This window comes from Oncorhynchus keta, chromosome 33 (assembly GCF_023373465.1).
Source record: "Oncorhynchus keta strain PuntledgeMale-10-30-2019 chromosome 33, Oket_V2, whole genome shotgun sequence".
Taxonomy (NCBI): Eukaryota; Metazoa; Chordata; class Actinopteri; order Salmoniformes; family Salmonidae; genus Oncorhynchus; species Oncorhynchus keta.
The window spans coordinates 24187097-24208130 of NC_068453.1; the positions used below are offsets into that span (position 1 = coordinate 24187097).

Here is a 21034-nt window from a genome sequence, read left to right on the forward strand (position 1 = left end):
GGAGATGGTCCATGGACAGTAAGGGACTGAACAGGAGATGGTCCATGGACAGTAAGGGACTGAACAGGAGATGGTCCATGGACAGTAAGGGACTGAACAGGAGATGGTCCATGGACAGTAAGGGACTACACAGGAGATGGTCCATGGACAGTAAGGGACTACACAGGAGATGGTCCATGGACAGTAAGGGACTACACAGGAGATGGTCCATGGACAGTAAGGGACTACACAGGAGATGGTCCATGGACAGTAAGGGACTACACAGGAGATGGTCCATGGACAGTAAGGGACTACACAGGAGATGGTCCATGGACAGTAAGGGACTACACAGGAGATGGTCCATGGACAGTAAGGGACTACACAGGAGATGGTCCATGGACAGTAAGGGACTACACAGGAGATGGTCCATGGACAGTAAGGGACTACACAGGAGATGGTCCATGGACAGTAAGGGACTACACAGGAGATGGTCCATGGACAGTAAGGGACTGGAACAGGAGATGGTCCATGGACAGTAAGGGACTGAACAGGAGATGGTGCATGGACAGTAAGGGACTGAACAGGAGATGGTGCATGGACAGTAAGGGACTGAACAGGAGATGGTGCATGGACAGTAAGGGACTGAACAGGAGATGGTCCATGGACAGTAAGGGACTGAACAGGAGATGGTCCATGGACAGTAAGGGACTGAACAGGAGATGGTCCATGGACAGTAAGGGACTGAACAGGAGATGGTCCATGGACAGTAAGGGACTGAACAGGAGATGGTCCATGGACAGTAAGGGACTGAACAGGAGATGGTCCATGGACAGTAAGGGACTGAACAGGAGATGGTCCATGGACAGTAAGGGACTGAACAGGAGATGGTCCATGGACAGTAAGGGACTAAACAGGAGATGGTCCATGGACAGTAAGGGACTAAACAGGAGATGGTCCATGGACAGTAAGGGACTAAACAGGAGATGGTCCATGGACAGTAAGGGACTAAACAGGAGATGGTCCATGGACAGTAAGGGACTACACAGGAGATGGTCCATGGACAGTAAGGGACTACACAGGAGATGGTCCATGGACAGTAAGGGACTACACAGGAGATGGTCCATGGACAGTAAGGGACTACACAGGAGATGGTCCATGGACAGTAAGGGACTACACAGGAGATGGTCCATGGACAGTAAGGGACTACACAGGAGATGGTCCATGGACAGTAAGGGACTACACAGGAGATGGTCCATGGACAGTAAGGGACTACACAGGAGATGGTCCATGGACAGTAAGGGACTACACAGGAGATGGTCCATGGACAGTAAGGGACTACACAGGAGATGGTCCATGGACAGTAAGGGACTACACAGGAGATGGTCCATGGACAGTAAGGGACTACACAGGAGATGGTCCATGGACAGTAAGGGACTACACAGGAGATGGTCCATGGACAGTAAGGGACTACACAGGAGATGGTCCATGGACAGTAAGGGACTACACAGGAGATGGTCCATGGACAGTAAGGGACTACACAGGAGATGGTCCATGGACAGTAAGGGACTACACAGGAGATGGTCCATGGACAGTAAGGGACTACACAGGAGATGGTCCATGGACAGTAAGGGACTACACAGGAGATGGTCCATGGACAGTAAGGGACTACACAGGAGATGGTCCATGGACAGTAAGGGACTACACAGGAGATGGTCCATGGACAGTAAGGGACTACACAGGAGATGGTCCATGGACAGTAAGGGACTACACAGGAGATGGTCCATGGACAGTAAGGGACTACACAGGAGATGGTCCATGGACAGTAAGGGACTACACAGGAGATGGTCCATGGACAGTAAGGGACTACACAGGAGATGGTCCATGGACAGTAAGGGACTACACAGGAGATGGTCCATGGACAGTAAGGGACTACACAGGAGATGGTCCATGGACAGTAAGGGACTACACAGGAGATGGTCCATGGACAGTAAGGGACTACACAGGAGATGGTCCATGGACAGTAAGGGACTACACAGGAGATGGTCCATGGACAGTAAGGGACTACACAGGAGATGGTCCATGGACAGTAAGGGACTACACAGGAGATGGTCCATGGACAGTAAGGGACTACACAGGAGATGGTCCATGGACAGTAAGGGACTGAACAGGAGATGGTCCATGGACAGTAAGGGACTGAACAGGAGATGGTGCATGGACAGTAAGGGACTGAACAGGGACTGAACAGGAGATGGTGCATGGACAGTAAGGGACTGAACAGGAGATGGTCCATGGACAGTAAGGGACTGAACAGGAGATGGTCCATGGACAGTAAGGGACTGAACAGGAGATGGTCCATGGACAGTAAGGGACTGAACAGGAGATGGTCCATGGACAGTAAGGGACTGAACAGGAGATGGTCCATGGACAGTAAGGGACTGAACAGGAGATGGTCCATGGACAGTAAGGGACTGAACAGGAGATGGTCCATGGACAGTAAGGGACTGAACAGGAGATGGTCCATGGACAGTAAGGGACTAAACAGGAGATGGTCCATGGACAGTAAGGGACTAAACAGGAGATGGTCCATGGACAGTAAGGGACTAAACAGGAGATGGTCCATGGACAGTAAGGGACTAAACAGGAGATGGTCCATGGACAGTAAGGGACTACACAGGAGATGGTCCATGGACAGTAAGGGACTACACAGGAGATGGTCCATGGACAGTAAGGGACTACACAGGAGATGGTCCATGGACAGTAAGGGACTACACAGGAGATGGTCCATGGACAGTAAGGGACTACACAGGAGATGGTCCATGGACAGTAAGGGACTACACAGGAGATGGTCCATGGACAGTAAGGGACTACACAGGAGATGGTCCATGGACAGTAAGGGACTACACAGGAGATGGTCCATGGACAGTAAGGGACTACACAGGAGATGGTCCATGGACAGTAAGGGACTACACAGGAGATGGTCCATGGACAGTAAGGGACTACACAGGAGATGGTCCATGGACAGTAAGGGACTACACAGGAGTGATGGTCCATGGACAGTAAGGGACTACACAGGAGATGGTCCATGGACAGTAAGGGACTACACAGGAGATGGTCCATGGACAGTAAGGAGATGGTCCATGGACAGTAAGGGACAGGAGATGGTCCATGGACAGTAAGGGACTACACAGGAGATGGTCCATGGACAGTAAGGGACTACACAGGAGATGGTCCATGGACAGTAAGGGACTACACAGGAGATGGTCCATGGACAGTAAGGGACTACACAGGAGATGGTCCATGGACAGTAAGGGACTACACAGGAGATGGTCCATGGACAGTAAGGGACTACACAGGAGATGGTCCATGGACAGTAAGGGACTACACAGGAGATGGTCCATGGACAGTAAGGGACTACACAGGAGATGGTCCATGGACAGTAAGGGACTGAACAGGAGATGGTCCATGGACAGTAAGGGACTGAACAGGAGATGGTCCATGGACAGTAAGGGACTGAACAGGAGATGGTCCATGGACAGTAAGGGACTGAACAGGAGATGGTCCATGGACAGTAAGGAACAGGAGATGGTCCATGGACAGTAAGGGACTGAACAGGAGATGGTCCATGGACAGTAAGGGACTGAACAGGAGATGGTCCATGGACAGTAAGGGACTGAACAGGAGATGGTCCATGGACAGTAAGGGACTGAACAGGAGATGGTCCATGGACAGTAAGGGACTGAACAGGAGATGGTCCATGGACAGTAAGGGACTAAACAGGAGATGGTCCATGGACAGTAAGGGACTAAACAGGAGATGGTCCATGGACAGTAAGGGACTAAACAGGAGATGGTCCATGGACAGTAAGGGACTAAACAGGAGATGGTCCATGGACAGTAAGGGACTAAACAGGAGATGGTCCATGGACAGTAAGGGACTACACAGGAGATGGTCCATGGACAGTAAGGGACTACACAGGAGATGGTCCATGGACAGTAAGGGACTACACAGGAGATGGTCCATGGACAGTAAGGGACTAAACAGGAGATGGTCCATGGACAGTAAGGGACTACACAAGAGATGGTCCATGGACAGTAAGGGACTGAACAGGAGATGGTGCATGGACAGTAAGGGACTGAACAGGAGATGGTGCATGGACAGTAAGGGACTGAACAGGAGATGGTGCATGGACAGTAAGGGACTGAACAGGAGATGGTCCATGGACAGTAAGGGACTGAACAGGAGATGGTCCATGGACAGTAAGGGACTGAACAGGAGATGGTCCATGGACAGTAAGGGACTGAACAGGAGATGGTCCATGGACAGTAAGGGACTGAACAGGAGATGGTCCATGGACAGTAAGGGACTGAACAGGAGATGGTCCATGGACAGTAAGGGACTGAACAGGAGATGGTCCATGGACAGTAAGGGACTAAACAGGAGATGGTCCATGGACAGTAAGGGACTAAACAGGAGATGGTCCATGGACAGTAAGGGACTAAACAGGAGATGGTCCATGGACAGTAAGGGACTACACAGGAGATGGTCCATGGACAGTAAGGGACTACACAGGAGATGGTCCATGGACAGTAAGGGACTACACAGGAGATGGTCCATGGACAGTAAGGGACTACACAGGAGATGGTCCATGGACAGTAAGGGACTACACAGGAGATGGTCCATGGACAGTAAGGGACTACACAGGAGATGGTCCATGGACAGTAAGGGACTACACAGGAGATGGTCCATGGACAGTAAGGGACTACACAGGAGATGGTCCATGGACAGTAAGGGACTACACAGGAGATGGTCCATGGACAGTAAGGGACTACACAGGAGATGGTCCATGGACAGTAAGGGACTACACAGGAGATGGTCCATGGACAGTAAGGGACTACACAGGAGATGGTCCATGGACAGTAAGGGACTACACAGGAGATGGTCCATGGACAGTAAGGGACTACACAGGAGATGGTCCATGGACAGTAAGGGACTACACAGGAGATGGTCCATGGACAGTAAGGGACTACACAGGAGATGGTCCATGGACAGTAAGGGACTACACAGGAGATGGTCCATGGACAGTAAGGGACTACACAGGAGATGGTCCATGGACAGTAAGGGACTACACAGGAGATGGTCCATGGACAGTAAGGGACTACACAGGAGATGGTCCATGGACAGTAAGGGACTACACAGGAGATGGTCCATGGACAGTAAGGGACTACACAGGAGATGGTCCATGGACAGTAAGGGACTACACAGGAGATGGTCCATGGACAGTAAGGGACTGAACAGGAGATGGTCCATGGACAGTAAGGGACTGAACAGGAGATGGTCCATGGACAGTAAGGGACTGAACAGGAGATGGTCCATGGACAGTAAGGAACAGGAGATGGTCCATGGACAGTAAGGGACTGAACAGGAGATGGTCCATGGACAGTAAGGGACTGAACAGGAGATGGTCCATGGACAGTAAGGGACTAAACAGGAGATGGTCCATGGACAGTAAGGGACTAAACAGGAGATGGTCCATGGACAGTAAGGGACTAAACAGGAGATGGTCCATGGACAGTAAGGGACTAAACAGGAGATGGTCCATGGACAGTAAGGGACTACACAGGAGATGGTCCATGGACAGTAAGGGACTACACAGGAGATGGTCCATGGACAGTAAGGGACTACACAGGAGATGGTCCATGGACAGTAAGGGACTAAACAGGAGATGGTCCATGGACAGTAAGGGACTACACAGGAGATGGTCCATGGACAGTAAGGGACTGAACAGGAGATGGTCCATGGACAGTAAGGGACTAAACAGGAGATGGTCCATGGACAGTAAGGGACTGAACAGGAGATGGTCCATGGACAGTAAGGGACTGAACAGGAGATGGTCCATGGACAGTAAGGGACTGAACAGGAGATGGTCCATGGACAGTAAGGGACTGAACAGGAGATGGTCCATGGACAGTAAGGGACTAAACAGGAGATGGTCCATGGACAGTAAGGGACTAAACAGGAGATGGTCCATGGACAGTAAGGGACTAAACAGGAGATGGTCCATGGACAGTAAGGGACTAAACAGGAGATGGTCCATGGACAGTAAGGGACTACACAGGAGATGGTCCATGGACAGTAAGGGACTACACAGGAGATGGTCCATGGACAGTAAGGGACTAAACAGGAGATGGTCCATGGACAGTAAGGGACTACACAGGAGATGGTCCATGGACAGTAAGGGACTGAACAGGAGATGGTCCATGGACAGTAAGGGACTAAACAGGAGATGGTCCATGGACAGTAAGGGACTGAACAGGAGATGGTCCATGGACAGTAAGGGACTGAACAGGAGATGGTCCATGGACAGTAAGGGACTACACAGGAGATGGTCCATGGACAGTAAGGGACTACACAGGAGATGGTCCATGGACAGTAAGGGACTAAACAGGAGATGGTCCATGGACAGTAAGGGACTAAACAGGAGATGGTCCATGGACAGTAAGGGACTAAACAGGAGATGGTCCATGGACAGTAAGGGACTACACAGGAGATGGTCCATGGACAGTAATGGAATATAGAGTAAGATGAATACAAAGTGAGGCTGTGCTGTTCTGATTTGCAGCAAGGTGGTGCTCTGGATAGTGTGTGTACTTCTGATAGGCAGATAGGTCTAAATCAAATCAAATTTGATTTGTCACATACACATGGTTAGCAGATGTTAATGCGAGTGTAGCGAAATGCTTGTGCTTCTAGTTCCGACAATGCAGTGATAACCAACAAGTAATCTAACTAACAATTCCAAAACTACTGTCTTATACACAGTGTAAGGGGATAAAGAATATGTACATAAGGATATATGAATGAGTGATGGTACAGGGCAGCATACAGTAGATGGTATCGAGTACAGTATATACATATGAGATGAGTATGTAGACAAAGTAAACAAAGTGGCATAGTTAAAGTGGCTAGTGACACATGTATTACATAAGGATGCAGTCGATGATATAGAGTACAGTATATACGTATGCATATGAGATGAATAATGTAGGGTAAGTAACATTATATAAGGTAGCATTGTTTAAAGTGGCTAGTGATATATTTACATAATTTCCCATCAATTCCCATTATTAAAGTGGCTGGAGTTGGGTCAGTGTCAATGACAGTGTGTTGGCAGCAGCCACTCAATGTTAGTGGTGGCTGTTTAACAGTCTGATGGCCTTGAGATAGAAGCTGTTTTTCCAGTCTCTCGGTCCCAGCTTTGATGCACCTGTACTGACCTCGCCTTCTGGATGATAACGGGGTGAACAGGCAGTGGCTCGGGTGGTTGATGTCCTTGATGATCTTTATGGCCTTCCTGTAACATCGGGTGGTGTAGGTGTCCTGGAGGGCAGGTAGTTTGCCCCCGGTGATGCGCTGTGCAGACCTCACTACCCTCTGGAGAGCCTTACGGTTGAGGGCGGAGCAGTTGCCGTACCAGGCGGTGATACAGCCCGCCAGGATGCTCTCGATTGTGCATCTGTAGAAGTTTGAGTGCTTTTGTTGACCAGCCAAATTTCTTCAGCCTCCTGAGGTTGAAGAGGCGCTGCTGCGCCTTCTTCACGACGCTGTCAGTGTGAGTGGACCAATTCAGTTTGTCTGTGATGTGTATGCCGAGGAACTTAAAACTTGCTACCCTCTCCACTACTGTTCCATCGATGTGGATAGGGGGGTGTTCCCTCTGCTGTTTCCTGAAGTCCACAATCACCTCCTTAGTTTTGTTGACGTTGAGTGTGAGGTTATTTTCCTGACACCACACTCCGAGGGCCCTCACCTCCTCCCTGTAGGCCGTCTCGTCGTTGTTGGTAATCAAGCCTACCACTGTTGTGTCGTCTGCAAACTTGATGATTGAGTTGGAGGCGTGCGTGGCCACGCAGTCGTGGGTGAACAGGGAGTACAGGAGAGGGCTCAGAACGCACCCTTGTGGGGCCCCCGTGTTGAGGATCAGCGGGGAGGAGATGTTGTTGCCTACCCTCACCACCTGGGGGCAGCCTGTCAGGAAGTCCAGTACCCAGTTGCACAGGGCGGGGTCGAGACCCAGGGTTGGAGGGTACTTGAAAGGGTACTATGGTGTTGAATGCCGAGCTGTAGTCGATGAACAGCATTCTCACATAGGTATTCCTCTTGTCCAAGTGGGTTAGGGCAGTGTGCAGTGTGGTTGAGATTGCGTCGTCTGTGGACCTATTTGGGCGGTAAGCAAATTGGAGTGGGTCTAGGGTGTCAGGTAGGGTGGAGGTGATATGGTCCTTGACTAGTCTCTCAAAGCACTTCATGATGACGGAAGTGAGTGCTACGGGGCGGTAGTCGTTTAGCTCAGTTACCTTAGCTTTCTTGGGAACAGGAACAATGGTGGCCCTCTTGAAGCATGTGGGAACAGCAGACTGGTATAGGGATTGATTGAATATGTCCGTAAACACACCGGCCAGCTGGTCTGCGCATGCTCTGAGTGCGCGGCTGGGGATGCCGTCTGGGCCTGCAGCCTTGCGAGGGTTAACACGTTTAAATGTCTTACTCGCCTCGGCTGCAGTGAAGGAGAGACCGCATGTTTTCGTTGCAGGCCGTGTCAGTGGCACTGTATTGTCCTCAAAGCGGGCAAAAAAAGTTATTTAGTCTGCCTGGGAGCAAGACATCCTGGTCCGTGACTGGGCTGGGTTTCTTCTTGTAGTCCGTGATAGACCCTGCCACATGCCTCTTGTGTCTGAGCCGTTGAATTGAGATTCTACTTTGTTTCTGTACTGACGCTTAGCTTGTTTAATAGCCTTGCTGAGGGAATAGCTGCATTGTTTATATTCGGTCATGTTACCAGACACCTTGCCCTGATTAAAAGCAGTGGTTCGCGCTTTCAGTTTCACGTGAAAGCTGCCATCAATCCACGGTTTCTGGTTAGGGAATGTTTTTATCGTTGCTATGGGAACGACATCTTCAACGCACGTTCTAATGAACTCGCACACCGAATCAGCGTATTCTTCAATATTTTTTATCTGACGCAATACGAAACATGTCCCAGTCCACGTGATGGAAGCAGTCTTGGAGTGTGGAGTCAGCTTGGTCGGACCAGCGTTGGACAGACCTCAGCGTGGGAGCCTCTTGTTTAAGTTTCTGTCTGTAGGCAGGGATCAACAAAATGGAGTCGTGGTCAGCTTTTCCGAAAGGGGGGCGGGGCAGGGCCTTATATGCGTCGCGGAAGTTAGAGTAACAATGATCCAAGGTTTTACCACCCCTGGTTGCACAATCGATATGCTGATAAAATTTAGGGAGTCTTGTTTTCAGATTAGCTTTGTTAGAATCCCCAGCTACAATGAATGCAGCCTCCGGATAAATGGTTTCCAGTTTGCAAAGAGTTAAATAAAGTTCATTCAGAGCCATCGATGTGTCTGCTTGGGGGGGGGATATATACGGCTGTGATTATAATCGAAGAGAATTCTCTTGGTAGATAATGCGGTCTACATTTGATTGTGAGGAATTCTAAATCAGGTGAACAGAAGGATTTGAGTTCCTGTATGTTTCTTTCATCACACCATGTCTCGTTAGTCATGAGGCATACGCCCCCGCCACTCTTCTTACCAGAAAGATGTTTGTTTCTGTCGGCGCGATGCGTGGAGAAACCCGTTGGCTGCACCGCCGTCTTCCCAGTGAGCCATGTTTCCGTGAAGCAGAGGACGTTACAGTCTCTGATGTCCCTCTGGAATGCTACCCTTGCTCGGATTTCATCAACCTTGTTGTCAAGAGACTGGACATTGGCAAGAAGAATGCTAGGTAGTGGTGCGCGATGTGCCCCTGTCCTGAGTCTGACCAGAAGACCGCTACGTTTCCCTCTTTTACGAAGTCGTTTTTTTTGGGGGTCGCTGCATGCGATCCATTCCGTTGACCTGTTTGTAAGGCAGAACACAGGATCCGCGTCGCGGAAAACATATTCTTGGTCGTACTGATGGTGAGTTGACGCTGATCTTATATTCAGTAGTTCTTCTCGACTGTATGTAATGAAACCTAAGATGACCTGGGGTACTAATGTAAGAAATAACACGTAATAACACGTAGCAGTGGACAGGCTGTCCTAAAAACAGAGGAGAGGAGATGAGAGAAACAGAGGAGATGAGAGGATATGTTCAGTGAGGTGGAACTGTAGACAAGAGCTGTTAGGGGTGACAGAGCGGAACAGTCCGAAAACATCAGACACACGCACAGACATACGCAGACACACAGGGAGGGAAATAACAAACCACAGAAGAGAAGAAAGAAGGATGAGGAAGAAAGAGAAGGGCCCCACCCGTATGGTGGTGTCCTCAGAGGAGGTGATGAGTGTGTGTCCCTCCGGGGTGAACTGGCAGTGGAGAACTGCCCTGGTGTGACCCTGAAGAGTGGCTAGAGAGGTCCCCGACGGCACCTCCAACACCTGGGCAGAGAGAGGGAGGGAGGAGTAGGGAGAGACTGATGATTCCAATTAAATCCTTTATTACTGTGTCAAAGAGCATGAGTTGACACACATCCCAAGAAGTTGGAGGGGTTGACTAACAGAATAGTAAACTTAGAAAAAATCTAATAAGAGAGTCCCACACTATATTTTGCTCCCAAAAGTGTAAAAACAAGCAACCGCTCAAGTGAGATAGAAAACGGGAGACAGAAAGAGGAGACAGAGATATTTAGAGGGGAAACCTGGGAGGATAAAGAAATAACCTAACTGTCTATGGGTAAGCCTAGACCAAAACTAGTAAAAGAGCAAAATACAAATATATAGAATAAAAAGGGAGACCAAAGTAATGCGTTTGGGTTGACAGTGATAAGCTCATCAAAAAGGACATGTTTTAAATATTACCGGGCTCTGCGTGCGATTGATCAGCCCATTAGCAGAGTGGATCTGCCCTGACTGTTTTGTGTGAGGGTCTGACAGACAACACTGCCACAGCAGGACAAAAAACAGCTCTCCCAAAGAACTGGCTTCAAGTTACAAAACGACTTTAATCTTATAAAAGGGAGACAACGAAAATTCTGACAACCTAGAGTACATTATTGAGGTCCTAGAAGTCCTAACTGTCTTAGAAACTTCCTGCGCCATCTTTGATAACTTGACTGAGTAGTTGCACTAGAATTTTAAGGCTGAATTCTGTTGACATTGAACTATTGGAAATGATTGCAAACTTAAGTTATTAAACATGAAGTCTATTAATATTATCGCAAAATAATAAATTAACCCTCCTAGTATGATATCTGTAGTGTAAACCAAAAGGCAAAGAAACACAAGCTCATAACTTTAGACGAAAAATGACTACACACACACACACACACACACACACACACGAGAGAGACACTCCACACTGAGCACAAGGTGAATCGTAGATTTTGATTGTGCTAAAATATTTAAACCTCTCAAATAAAACCCTACTTCAAACAAACGCGTGAGACGGCTAGCCGCAGGGCATGCCAACCAGAGGACGCTCTGCGATGCTACTGGGAAATGGGTTTCAAAAGGTTGCCAGCTCACCTCAAGGTTTGGGAATGAGGCAGCAGGGAGGGTGCTCAGGGCGATATGGGGGAAAGGTTGAGTAAAACATGTTAGCGTTAGGAATACTAGTTTGGCTTATGACGCTTAGGAATAAACAGATCAACGAAAGCAGCACAGATCTGAGAGCAGTGGTTATCGAAGCTTACGAACTTACGATGAGCAGGTTAACATGTACTGATCCCTGATCTGTTTTCATCCACATGTGCAGCCTCCCTTGTGTAATACTGCATACAGAAAGATATGCACCTTAAACTCCATTTGAACACTAGATCACTCCACAGAACAGGAGCCATCCCTCGCCCTAATACTGATCACAATCCCTTTGAGAAGGTCAAGGAACACACACACACACACACACACACACACACACACACACACACACACACACACACACACACCTTAAAAAGATCAGGACTTGATTGAGCCTGGTGCAATGGACAAATGCAATTGTCCCAACAGTGCACACACTGACCATCTAGGCAGACTAAAGCAAAGTATTTATGATATTATTTGAATCCAGGTCGAATGGCTGGACTGGTATCAATCACATAGAAACCACGTGTTCGATACAATTCCATTGACTCCATTCCAGCCATTATTATGAGCCGTCCTCCCCTCAGCAGCCTCCACTGACGCACACACATGCCTACCATGCCTGCACACTGCCTGTTTCTAGCCCTAGCGCCAGCAACAAGCCCCTGTGAGGGGTCAGCCGCTGTAGAGTACTTCATCCAATGGTCCTCAGTACCTGCCTGTCTTCCCTCCTGCCTGGGGTAGAACACACTCTCTTCAACACTCCTGTCCCTCTCTTCTTTTCCTTCTTAATAGAAAAACTGCATGTCATTTCAGAGGAGAGAACCGAGCCAATCAAAGTGGCAATTATGGCCCAGAAAGAAGACTAGAATGCGAGGCATGTGTCAAACTGAGTCAATGACAACGAGGGCATTGCTTTGTGAGTTCATTAGAATTCTGGTCAATTTGTACCTCTCTGCTCTAATAGCACAGTGGCTCTGATGTGGAGAGAAAGAGAGAGCAGGCAGAGAGACACAGAGAGGGAGAGAGAGAGTGCGAGAGAGAGCTAGAGGAAAAGAGAGTGCGAGCGAGAGCAAGAGTTAGAGGGAGAGTGCGAGAGAGAGAGAGAGAGAGAGAGCAAGAGTTAGAGGGAGGGAGGGAGAGAGAGAGAGAGAGAGCTAGAGGGAAAGAGAGTGCGAGAGAGCACAAGAGTTAGAGGGAGAGTGCGAGAGAGAGAGCAAGAGAGAGTGAGAGAGCGAGAGAGCAAGAGTGAAAGGGAGAGCGATCGAGAGAGCGAGAGAGAGAGAAAGAGTTAGATGGAGAGAGTGCGAGCGAGAGAGAGCAAGAGTTAGAGGGAGAGTGCGAGCAAGAGTTAGAGGGAGAGTGCGAGGGAGAGCAAGAGTTAGAGGGAGAGTGCGAGAGAGAGCAAGAGTTAGAGGGAGAGTTAGAGGGAGAGTTAGAGGGAGAGTTAGAGGGAGAGTTAGAGGGAGAGTTAGAGGGAGAGTTAGAGGGAGAGTTAGAGGGAGAGTTAGAGGGAGAGTTAGAGGGAGAGTTAGAGGGAGAGTTAGAGGGAGAGTTAGAGGGAGAGTTAGAGGGAGAGTTAGAGGGAGAGTTAGAGGGAGAGTTAGAGGGAGAGTTAGAGCGAGAGTTAGAGCGAGAGTTAGAGCGAGAGTTAGAGCGAGAGTTAGAGCGAGAGTTAGAGCGAGAGTTAGAGCGAGAGTTAGAGCGAGAGTTAGAGCGAGAGTTAGAGCGAGAGTTAGAGCGAGAGTTAGAGCGAGAGTTAGAGCGAGAGTGCGAGCGAGAGTGCGAGCGAGAGTGCGAGCGAGAGAGGGGGGCAGACTACTGCAGCAGCGGACCTGGAAGGACACAAAGCAGCAGCTCCCTCTGGTGGAAATGGGAGGAATTAGATGTAATGGAACAGGTGTAAAGACCAACATAAGTATCCTCACAGTGAAACCAACATTTCCATGGTATGCCCACTTTTCACATGTTAAGTAACTGATATTACACAACCCTGCAGTCTTTCAGCTCCACTCATTTCAACCATTATCATCCCTCTGTCCTCTTCCTCATCTCCTCATCCCCCCTCTTGACTGTCTTGACTCAGAAGAGTAGACAGACACCCAAGTGTGTGTGTGTGAGTGAGAGAAGAGGCCCGAGTTACTATAATCTATTAACCCCGTGTTGGTTAGAGCCCAGGCCCCCTTCATTAATTAAAGAGGTTCCTGAGGCGTGGCCCCAACTGGAGTACAGAGTTCTACACACCTGCCTGTGTGACACTACTTACTACCACTTCCAGGGACATCCCCGAGTCTCCTGTGTGACACTACTTACTACCACTTCCAGGGACATCCTGAGTCTCCTGTGTGACACTACTTACTACCACTTCCAGGGACATCCTGAGTCTCCTGTGTGACACTACTTACTACCACTTCCAGGGACATCCTGAGTCTCCTGTGTGACACTACTTACTACCACTTCCAGGGACATCCCTGAGTCTCCTGTGTGACACTACTTACTACCACTTCCAGGGACATCCCTGAGTCTCCTGTGTGACACTACTTACTACCACTTCCAGAGACATCCCTGAGTCTCCTGAGTGACACTACTTACTACCACTTCCAGAGACATCCCTGAGTCTCCTGTGTGACACTACTTACTACCACTTCCAGGGACATCCCTGAGTCTCCACACACACTTCCAAAAGGAAGTGCCATCACAGCAGCAAGATTTGTGACCTGTTGCCACGAGAAAAGGGCAACCAGTGAAGAACAAACACCATTGTAAATACAACCCATATTTATGCTTATTTATTTTAATCTTGTGTACTTCAACCATTTGTACATTGTTAAAACACACACACACACACACACACACACACACACACACACACACACACACACACACACACACACTGCTCAAAAGAGAAAGGGAACACTTAAACACAATGTAACTCCAAGTCAATCACACTTCTGTGAAATCAAACTGTCCACTTAGGAAGCAACACTGATTGACAATAAATGTCACATGCTGTTGTGCAAATGGAATAGACAACAGGTGGAAATTATAGGCATTTAGCAAGACACCCCCAATAAAGGAGTGGTTCTACAGGTGGTGACCACAGACCACTTCTCAGTTCCTATGCTTCCTGGCTGATGTTTTGGTCACTTTTGAATGCTGGCGGTGCTTTCACTCTAGTGGTAGCATGAGACGGAGTCTACAACCCACACAAGTGACGCAGGTAGTGCAGCTTATCCAGGATGGAACATCAATGCGAGCTGTGGCAAGAAGGTTTGCTGTGTCTGTCAGCGTAGTGTCCAGAGCATGGAGGCGCTACCAGGAGACAGGCCAGTACATCAGGAGACGTGGAGGAGGCCGTAGGAGGGCAACAACCCAGCAGCAGGACCGCTACCTTGGCCTTTGTGCAAGGAGGAGCAGGAGGAGCACTGCCAGAGTCCTGCAAAATGACCTCCAGCAGGCCACAAATGTGCATGTGTCTGCTCAAACAGTCAGAAACAGACTCCATGAGGGTGCTATGAGGGCCCGACGTCCACAGGTGGGGGGGTTGTGCTTACAGCCCAACACCGTGCAGGATGTTTGGCATTTGCCAGAGAACACCAAGATTGACAAATTCGCCACTGGCGCCCTGTGCTCTTCACAGATGAAAGCAGGTTCACACTGAGCACATGTGACAGACGTGACAGCATCTGGAGACGCCGCCGTGGAGAACGTTCTGCTGCCTGCAACATCCTCCAGCATGACTGGTTTGGCGGTGGGTCAGTCATGGTGTGGGGTGTCATTTCTTTGAGGGGCCGCACAGCCCTCCATGTGCTCGCCAGAGGTAGCCTGACTGCCATTAGGTACCGAGATGAGATCCTCAGACCCCTTGTGAGACCATATGCTGGTGCGGTTGGCCCTGGGTTCCTTCTAATGCAAGACAATGCTAGACCTCATGTGGCTGGAGTGTGTCAGCAGTTCCTGCAAGAGGAAGGCATTGATGCACCACAGACTGTCCAGGAGTTGGCGGATGCTTTAGTCCAGGTCTGGGATGAGATCCCTCAGGAGACGGGGCGGCAGGGTAGCCTAGTGGTTAGAGTGTGGGACTAATAACCGGAAGGTTGCAACCCGAGCTGACAAGGTACAAATCTGTCGTTCTGCCCCTGAACAGGCAGTTAACCCATTGTTCCTAGGCAGTCATTGAATATAAGAATTTGTTCTTAACTGACTTGCCTAGTTAAATAAAAGGTCAAATTAAAAAAAGCCCATCCGCCACCTCATCAGGAGCATGCCCAGGTGTTGTAGGGAGGTCATACAGGCACGTGGAGGCCACACACACTACTGAGCCTCATTTTGACTTGTTTTAAGGACATTACATCAAAGTTGGATCAGCCTGTAGTGTAGTTTTCCACTTTCATTTTGAGTGTGACTCCAAATCCAGACCCCCATGGGTTGATACATTTGATTTCCATTGATCATTTTTGTGTGATTTTGTTGTCAGCACATTCAACTATGTAAAGAAAAAAGTATTTAATAAGAATATTTCATTCATTCAGATCTAGGATGTTTTATTTTAGTGTTCCCTTCATTTTTTTGAGCAGTGTATATATAATATGACATTTGTAATGTCTTTATTGTTTTGAAACGTCTCTATGTGTAATGTTTAATGTTAATTTTTATTGTTTATTTCACTTTTGTATATTATCTACCTCACTTGCTTTGGCAATGTTAACACATGTTTCCTATGTCAATAAAGCCCCTTGAATTTGAATTGAGAGAGAGAGAGAGAGCTGGGTATTGTACAGTACAGTAGGACTGAGACAGGGTTGACAGACCAGACAGAGAGCTGGGTATTGTACAGTAGGACTGAGACAGAGTTGACAGACCAGACAGAGAGCTGGGTATTGTACAGTACAGTAGGACTGAGACAGGGTTGACAGACCAGACAGAGAGCTGGGTATTGTACAGTACAGTAGGACTGAGACAGGGTTGACAGGCCAGACAGAAAGAGAGAGAGAGAAAGCTGGGTACAGTACAGTAGGACTGAGACAGGGTTGACAGGCCAGACAGAAAGAGAGAAAGCTGGGTACAGTACAGTAGGACTGAGACAGGGTTGACAGACCAGACAGAGAGCTGGGTATTGTACAGTACAGAAGGACTGAGACAGGGTTGACAGACCAGACAGAGAGCTGGGTATTGTACAGTACAGTAGGACTGAGACAGGGTTGACAGGCCAGACAGAAAGAGAGAGAGAGAAAGCTGGGTACAGTACAGTAGGACTGAGACAGGGTTGACAGGCCAGACAGAAAGAGAGAAAGCTGGGTACAGTACAGTAGGACTGAGACAGGGTTGACAGGCCAGACAGAGAGCTGGGTATTGTACAGTACAGTAGGACTGAGACAGGGTTGACAGGCCAGACAGAAAGAGAGAGAGAGAAAGCTGGGTACAGTACAGTAGGACTGAGACAGGGTTGACAGGCCAGACAGAAAGAGAGAAAGCTGGGTACAGTACAGTAGGACTGAGACAGGGTTGACAGGCCAGACAGAGAGAGAGAGACAGAGAGAGAGCTGGGTACGGTACGACTGAGACAGGGTTGACAGGCCAGACAGAGAGAGAAAGAGAGAGCTGGGTACAGTACGACTGAGACAGGATATGCAGGCAGGCAGAGAGTACAGTACAGGGTACAGTAGGACTGAGACAGGGTTGACAGGCTAGACAGAGGTTTCCAGCACAATGTCACCGGCCATTAGTGGACATGAGAAACACCTCCTCCAGCAAGGTGAACATGATTTTTACACACACAGACCACTTCGACCAACTCTTCAAAGCATAGGCAGACCACAGTAGTCACAATGCTACTAGGACAGCACCAGTGGTAAAACTGTCAAACTTAGTTTTGGTGTAACATTGTGTCCAGCCTTACCTGAAAGAATGTCTCTTCCTGCCTTTCCTACAGCTCAGTTGGTCATTATCAAGTTTGGCAGTGACACCATCTTCTCCAGCCAAAAAGCCTTTTACATTTCTGGCACTTTTCCCTCATAGCCCCTGCACTTTTGTCAAGTTAAGCATAAATTATACGTAAGCATTTTCCTACTTTTGTGTCCTTGAAGATTTTTGCTTTCTGGTCTGTGTGTGAGGGTAAAAGTGTGTACCTATGTGTGTGTGTGTGTGTACCTGTATCGTCCCATCCTCTCGTCCCAGCCCCACGGCTGAGGTCTGTGAGCAGATCGCAGTGCAGCGGATACGAGACTCCTGGTTCTCTGACTGGAACATCACCGCTCCGGTCCTCCCATTCCTCACCTGACACACGCACACACACAGGGTTAACACCTGTCACATCTGTAAAACGTCATTGTGTGTGTGTGTGTATGTGTCCAGCCCAGCCCTCTCACCTGCAGTCTGTTGCGGTTGTCGGCGGCGACCACGGTAATGTCACTGTTGTTAAAGAGCACGTCAGAATCCCTCTTCAAACAGACAGCTGATGAGGTGTGGACTTTTTTAGTCTCCCACACCTGACACACACATCACGGCATTACATTTTTTATGCCATTAAAAATGTTAAATGGTTATGTACAATATGTCATGAGAAGGGTTAACTGATGAAGACAGATTGGACAAATTATTGACAGACAGACGGCAGACGCACACACACTTACCCTGACGGTCTGGTCGTCAGAACAGGAGAGCAGTAGAGATCCGTCAGGGGAGAACTGGACTCCATGGACCCAGCTCAGATGACCACTACAGTCAGCCATCTTCTTACTGGTCTCTATGTCCCACAGCTGGAGGGAAGAGACCTATGATGTTATATCCTGCCATATGATGGTGTAGTAGTTTGATAAGGGCTATAGCCACCATGTGTGTACCTACATGGCACAGTGTAATAGTCAACAGGCTGTGTGTGTGTGTGTGTGTGTACCTCCACAGCATAGTGTGACAGTGCGATGGCCACCAGGTTGCTGCTGGGGCAGGCGTGACAGTACTGCACCGTGCTCAGACGACTGGTCCGGATCTCCAACAACATGGCCACCGTCTCTACATCAAACACCTGGGAACAGCAGGAGGGATCTGTTCACTACACCATTGTTAAAGCTGGTGATCGCTCTCTAGTGCAACTGCCAATATGTGGGGTACAAAATGGCTTCCATGCATAAACTAGTGATAACTTTCTAGACACTTCTTGATAGCCCCTTAGAGGGCTCATGGGTTGTTAGGTCAGACCATGTAGAGATCTAATTGTAAATTGATCTGGAGTCTTTGTTAAATGACTCAAATGTAATGTGAACTGTAAAGGACATGACAGGATGGGATTACATGGAAGCAACATGGTAATAGCCTGATAAACTGCTAAGTGAAGTCTCAACTGCAGGTTTTGTTTTCATTCATTTTTATGACTTTGCAGCTGTCCCATCTAGCGGAAACGGCTCAGTTCTGCCTCCAGGGCAAGACTCATGACAATAATTGTCAACCTGCATCTCAACCATCGATGACGATTTCCATATCTTCCAACTTGCCAAAGTGTGGGATTGTGAAGGGAAAAGCAGACCGAAGAAAAGAACGGGAAAGAGACGGAGAGAAAACAGAGAGATTCAGGTGGAAAACAAAAGGAGTTCCAACTGCTGTTTCTACGTACCATAATTGTTTAAGTCCATCAAGCTATCTATTCTTCTATCAATACTAGCCTACAGACTGACAACTCTGACATTCAAGGCCACTCTGACATTCAAGGCCACTCTGATTCCTGGAGTGGAGAGAACAGACAGAGACCTTTCCATTTCCCAGGAGTGGGACGGCTTCATTCTCAGTCAGAACACACACTTCTACCCTCTGATGGGCAGACAGGCCCAAATACCAAAACATGAAAGTCAAGTTGTCCAGGGCATTCTCATTGTTTCACAGACAGATTGCTCTAGGAGCAGTTTCCTAGACAAGAACATACCGCTAAACACAAATATAGACAGAATTTGACAGATTGTCGATGCACTGCGTCAACACAGCATATAAAACATTATGAACACCTGCTCTTTCCATGACAGACCGACCAGGTGAATCCTGGTAAAAAAAAAAAAACGTATTGATGTCACTTGTTAAATCCACTTCAATCAGTGTAAATGAAGGGGAGGAGACAGGTTCAAGTAAAAAATGTAAGCCTTGAGACAATTGAGACATATATTGTGTGCCATTCAGAGGGTGAATGGGAAAGACAAAAGATTTAAGTGCCTTTGATCGGGGTATGGTAGTAGGTGCCAGACACACTGGTTTGTGTCAAAAACTACAACACTGCTGGGTTTATCACAGTTTTATCAAGAATGGTCCACCACCCAAAGGACATCCGGCCAACTTGACACAACTGTGGGAAGCATTAGAGTCAGCATGGGCCAGCATCCCTGTGGAACGCTTTGTAGAGTCGATGCCCTGACGAAATGAGGCTGTTCTAAGGGCAAGGGGTGTGAAATGTTTGTACACAATTGATGTCATGTAGTTATTGCCACAGATGTCTCAAGTTGAGGGAGTGTGCAATTGCCATGCTGACTGCAGGAATGTCCACAAGAGCTGTTGCCAGATAATTTAATGTTAATTTCTCTACCATAAGCCGCCTCCAAAAGAATTTGGCAGTACGTCCAACCGGCCTCACAACCACAGACCACGTGTAAACACGCCAGCCCAGGACCTTCACATCCAGCTTCTTCGTCTGATACCAGCCACCCGGACAGCTGATGAAACTGTGGGTTTGCACAACCGAAGAATTTCTGCACAAACTGTCAGAAACCGTCTCAGGGAAGCTCATCTGCATGCTAGTCGTCCACAGCCACAACATTCCCCAGGCCAATATCAACAGCCTGATCAATTCTATGTGAAGGCGATGTGTCACGCTGCATGAAGCAAATGGTGGTCACACCAAATACTGACTGGTTTTCTGATCCACGCCCCTACTGTTTTTTATACGGTATCTGTGACCAACATATCTGCATATTCCCAGTCATGTGAAATCCATAGATTAGGAAAGAATACATTTATTTCAATTGACCGATTTCCTTTTATGAACTGTAACTCAGTAAAAGCTTTGAAATTGTTGCATGTTCCGTTTCTATTTTTGTTCAGTGTAGTATTAGCCATAGCATGAGAATTAGCTCATGTCCCCCAGTTACCGAAGTCCATTCAACATTCTGCCAGCTTCTCCTCTGATGAATCGCAACATGCTAAACAAATCAGGTCCGGGTCATGGAGCTCCGCCAGGGGACCACCCCTCAGTCCCTGTGCCCACACCACGGCCCCATGCCAGCCTGACGGAGCAGAGCAGAGGCTTACTCACTCAACAGGGGAGGGCTGGCTCTTCAACACTCACAAAGACTGCGTTCCTGGCAGCACAGATGATGGTCCTGCCGTCTGCTGACCAGGTGCTGCACTTCACCATGACCTCAGTCTGCTCTCTCTGCTCCGGGAACATGTCCGCTACGTCTATGGACTTCCACTCATTAGCCGAGGACACCTCCCACAGCTGAAACACAAACA

General features: G+C 48.5%; 1 protein-coding gene across 6 annotated transcripts in view; it reads right to left on the bottom strand.

Moving 5' to 3' along the window:
- Window positions 1-21034, bottom strand: part of LOC118380838 (apoptotic protease-activating factor 1-like) — a 98281-nt gene that overhangs the window by 58847 nt on the left and 18400 nt on the right. For 4 of the 6 annotated variants that reach the window (XM_052492539.1, XM_052492538.1, XM_052492537.1 and 1 more), the window contains 6 exons: window positions 20868-21020; window positions 18441-18569; window positions 18178-18303; window positions 17914-18033; window positions 17696-17821; window positions 10280-10405 (listed from right to left, as the gene is read on the bottom strand). In XM_052492539.1, coding sequence (XP_052348499.1) covers window positions 10280-10405; window positions 17696-17821; window positions 17914-18033; window positions 18178-18303; window positions 18441-18569; window positions 20868-21020 — 780 coding nt within the window. Of the gene's footprint in view, window positions 1-10279; window positions 10406-17695; window positions 17822-17913; window positions 18034-18177; window positions 18304-18440; window positions 18570-20867; window positions 21021-21034 lie in introns of those variants that run through there. The other 2 variants (XR_008089311.1, XM_052492541.1) reach the window with 2 other exon arrangements.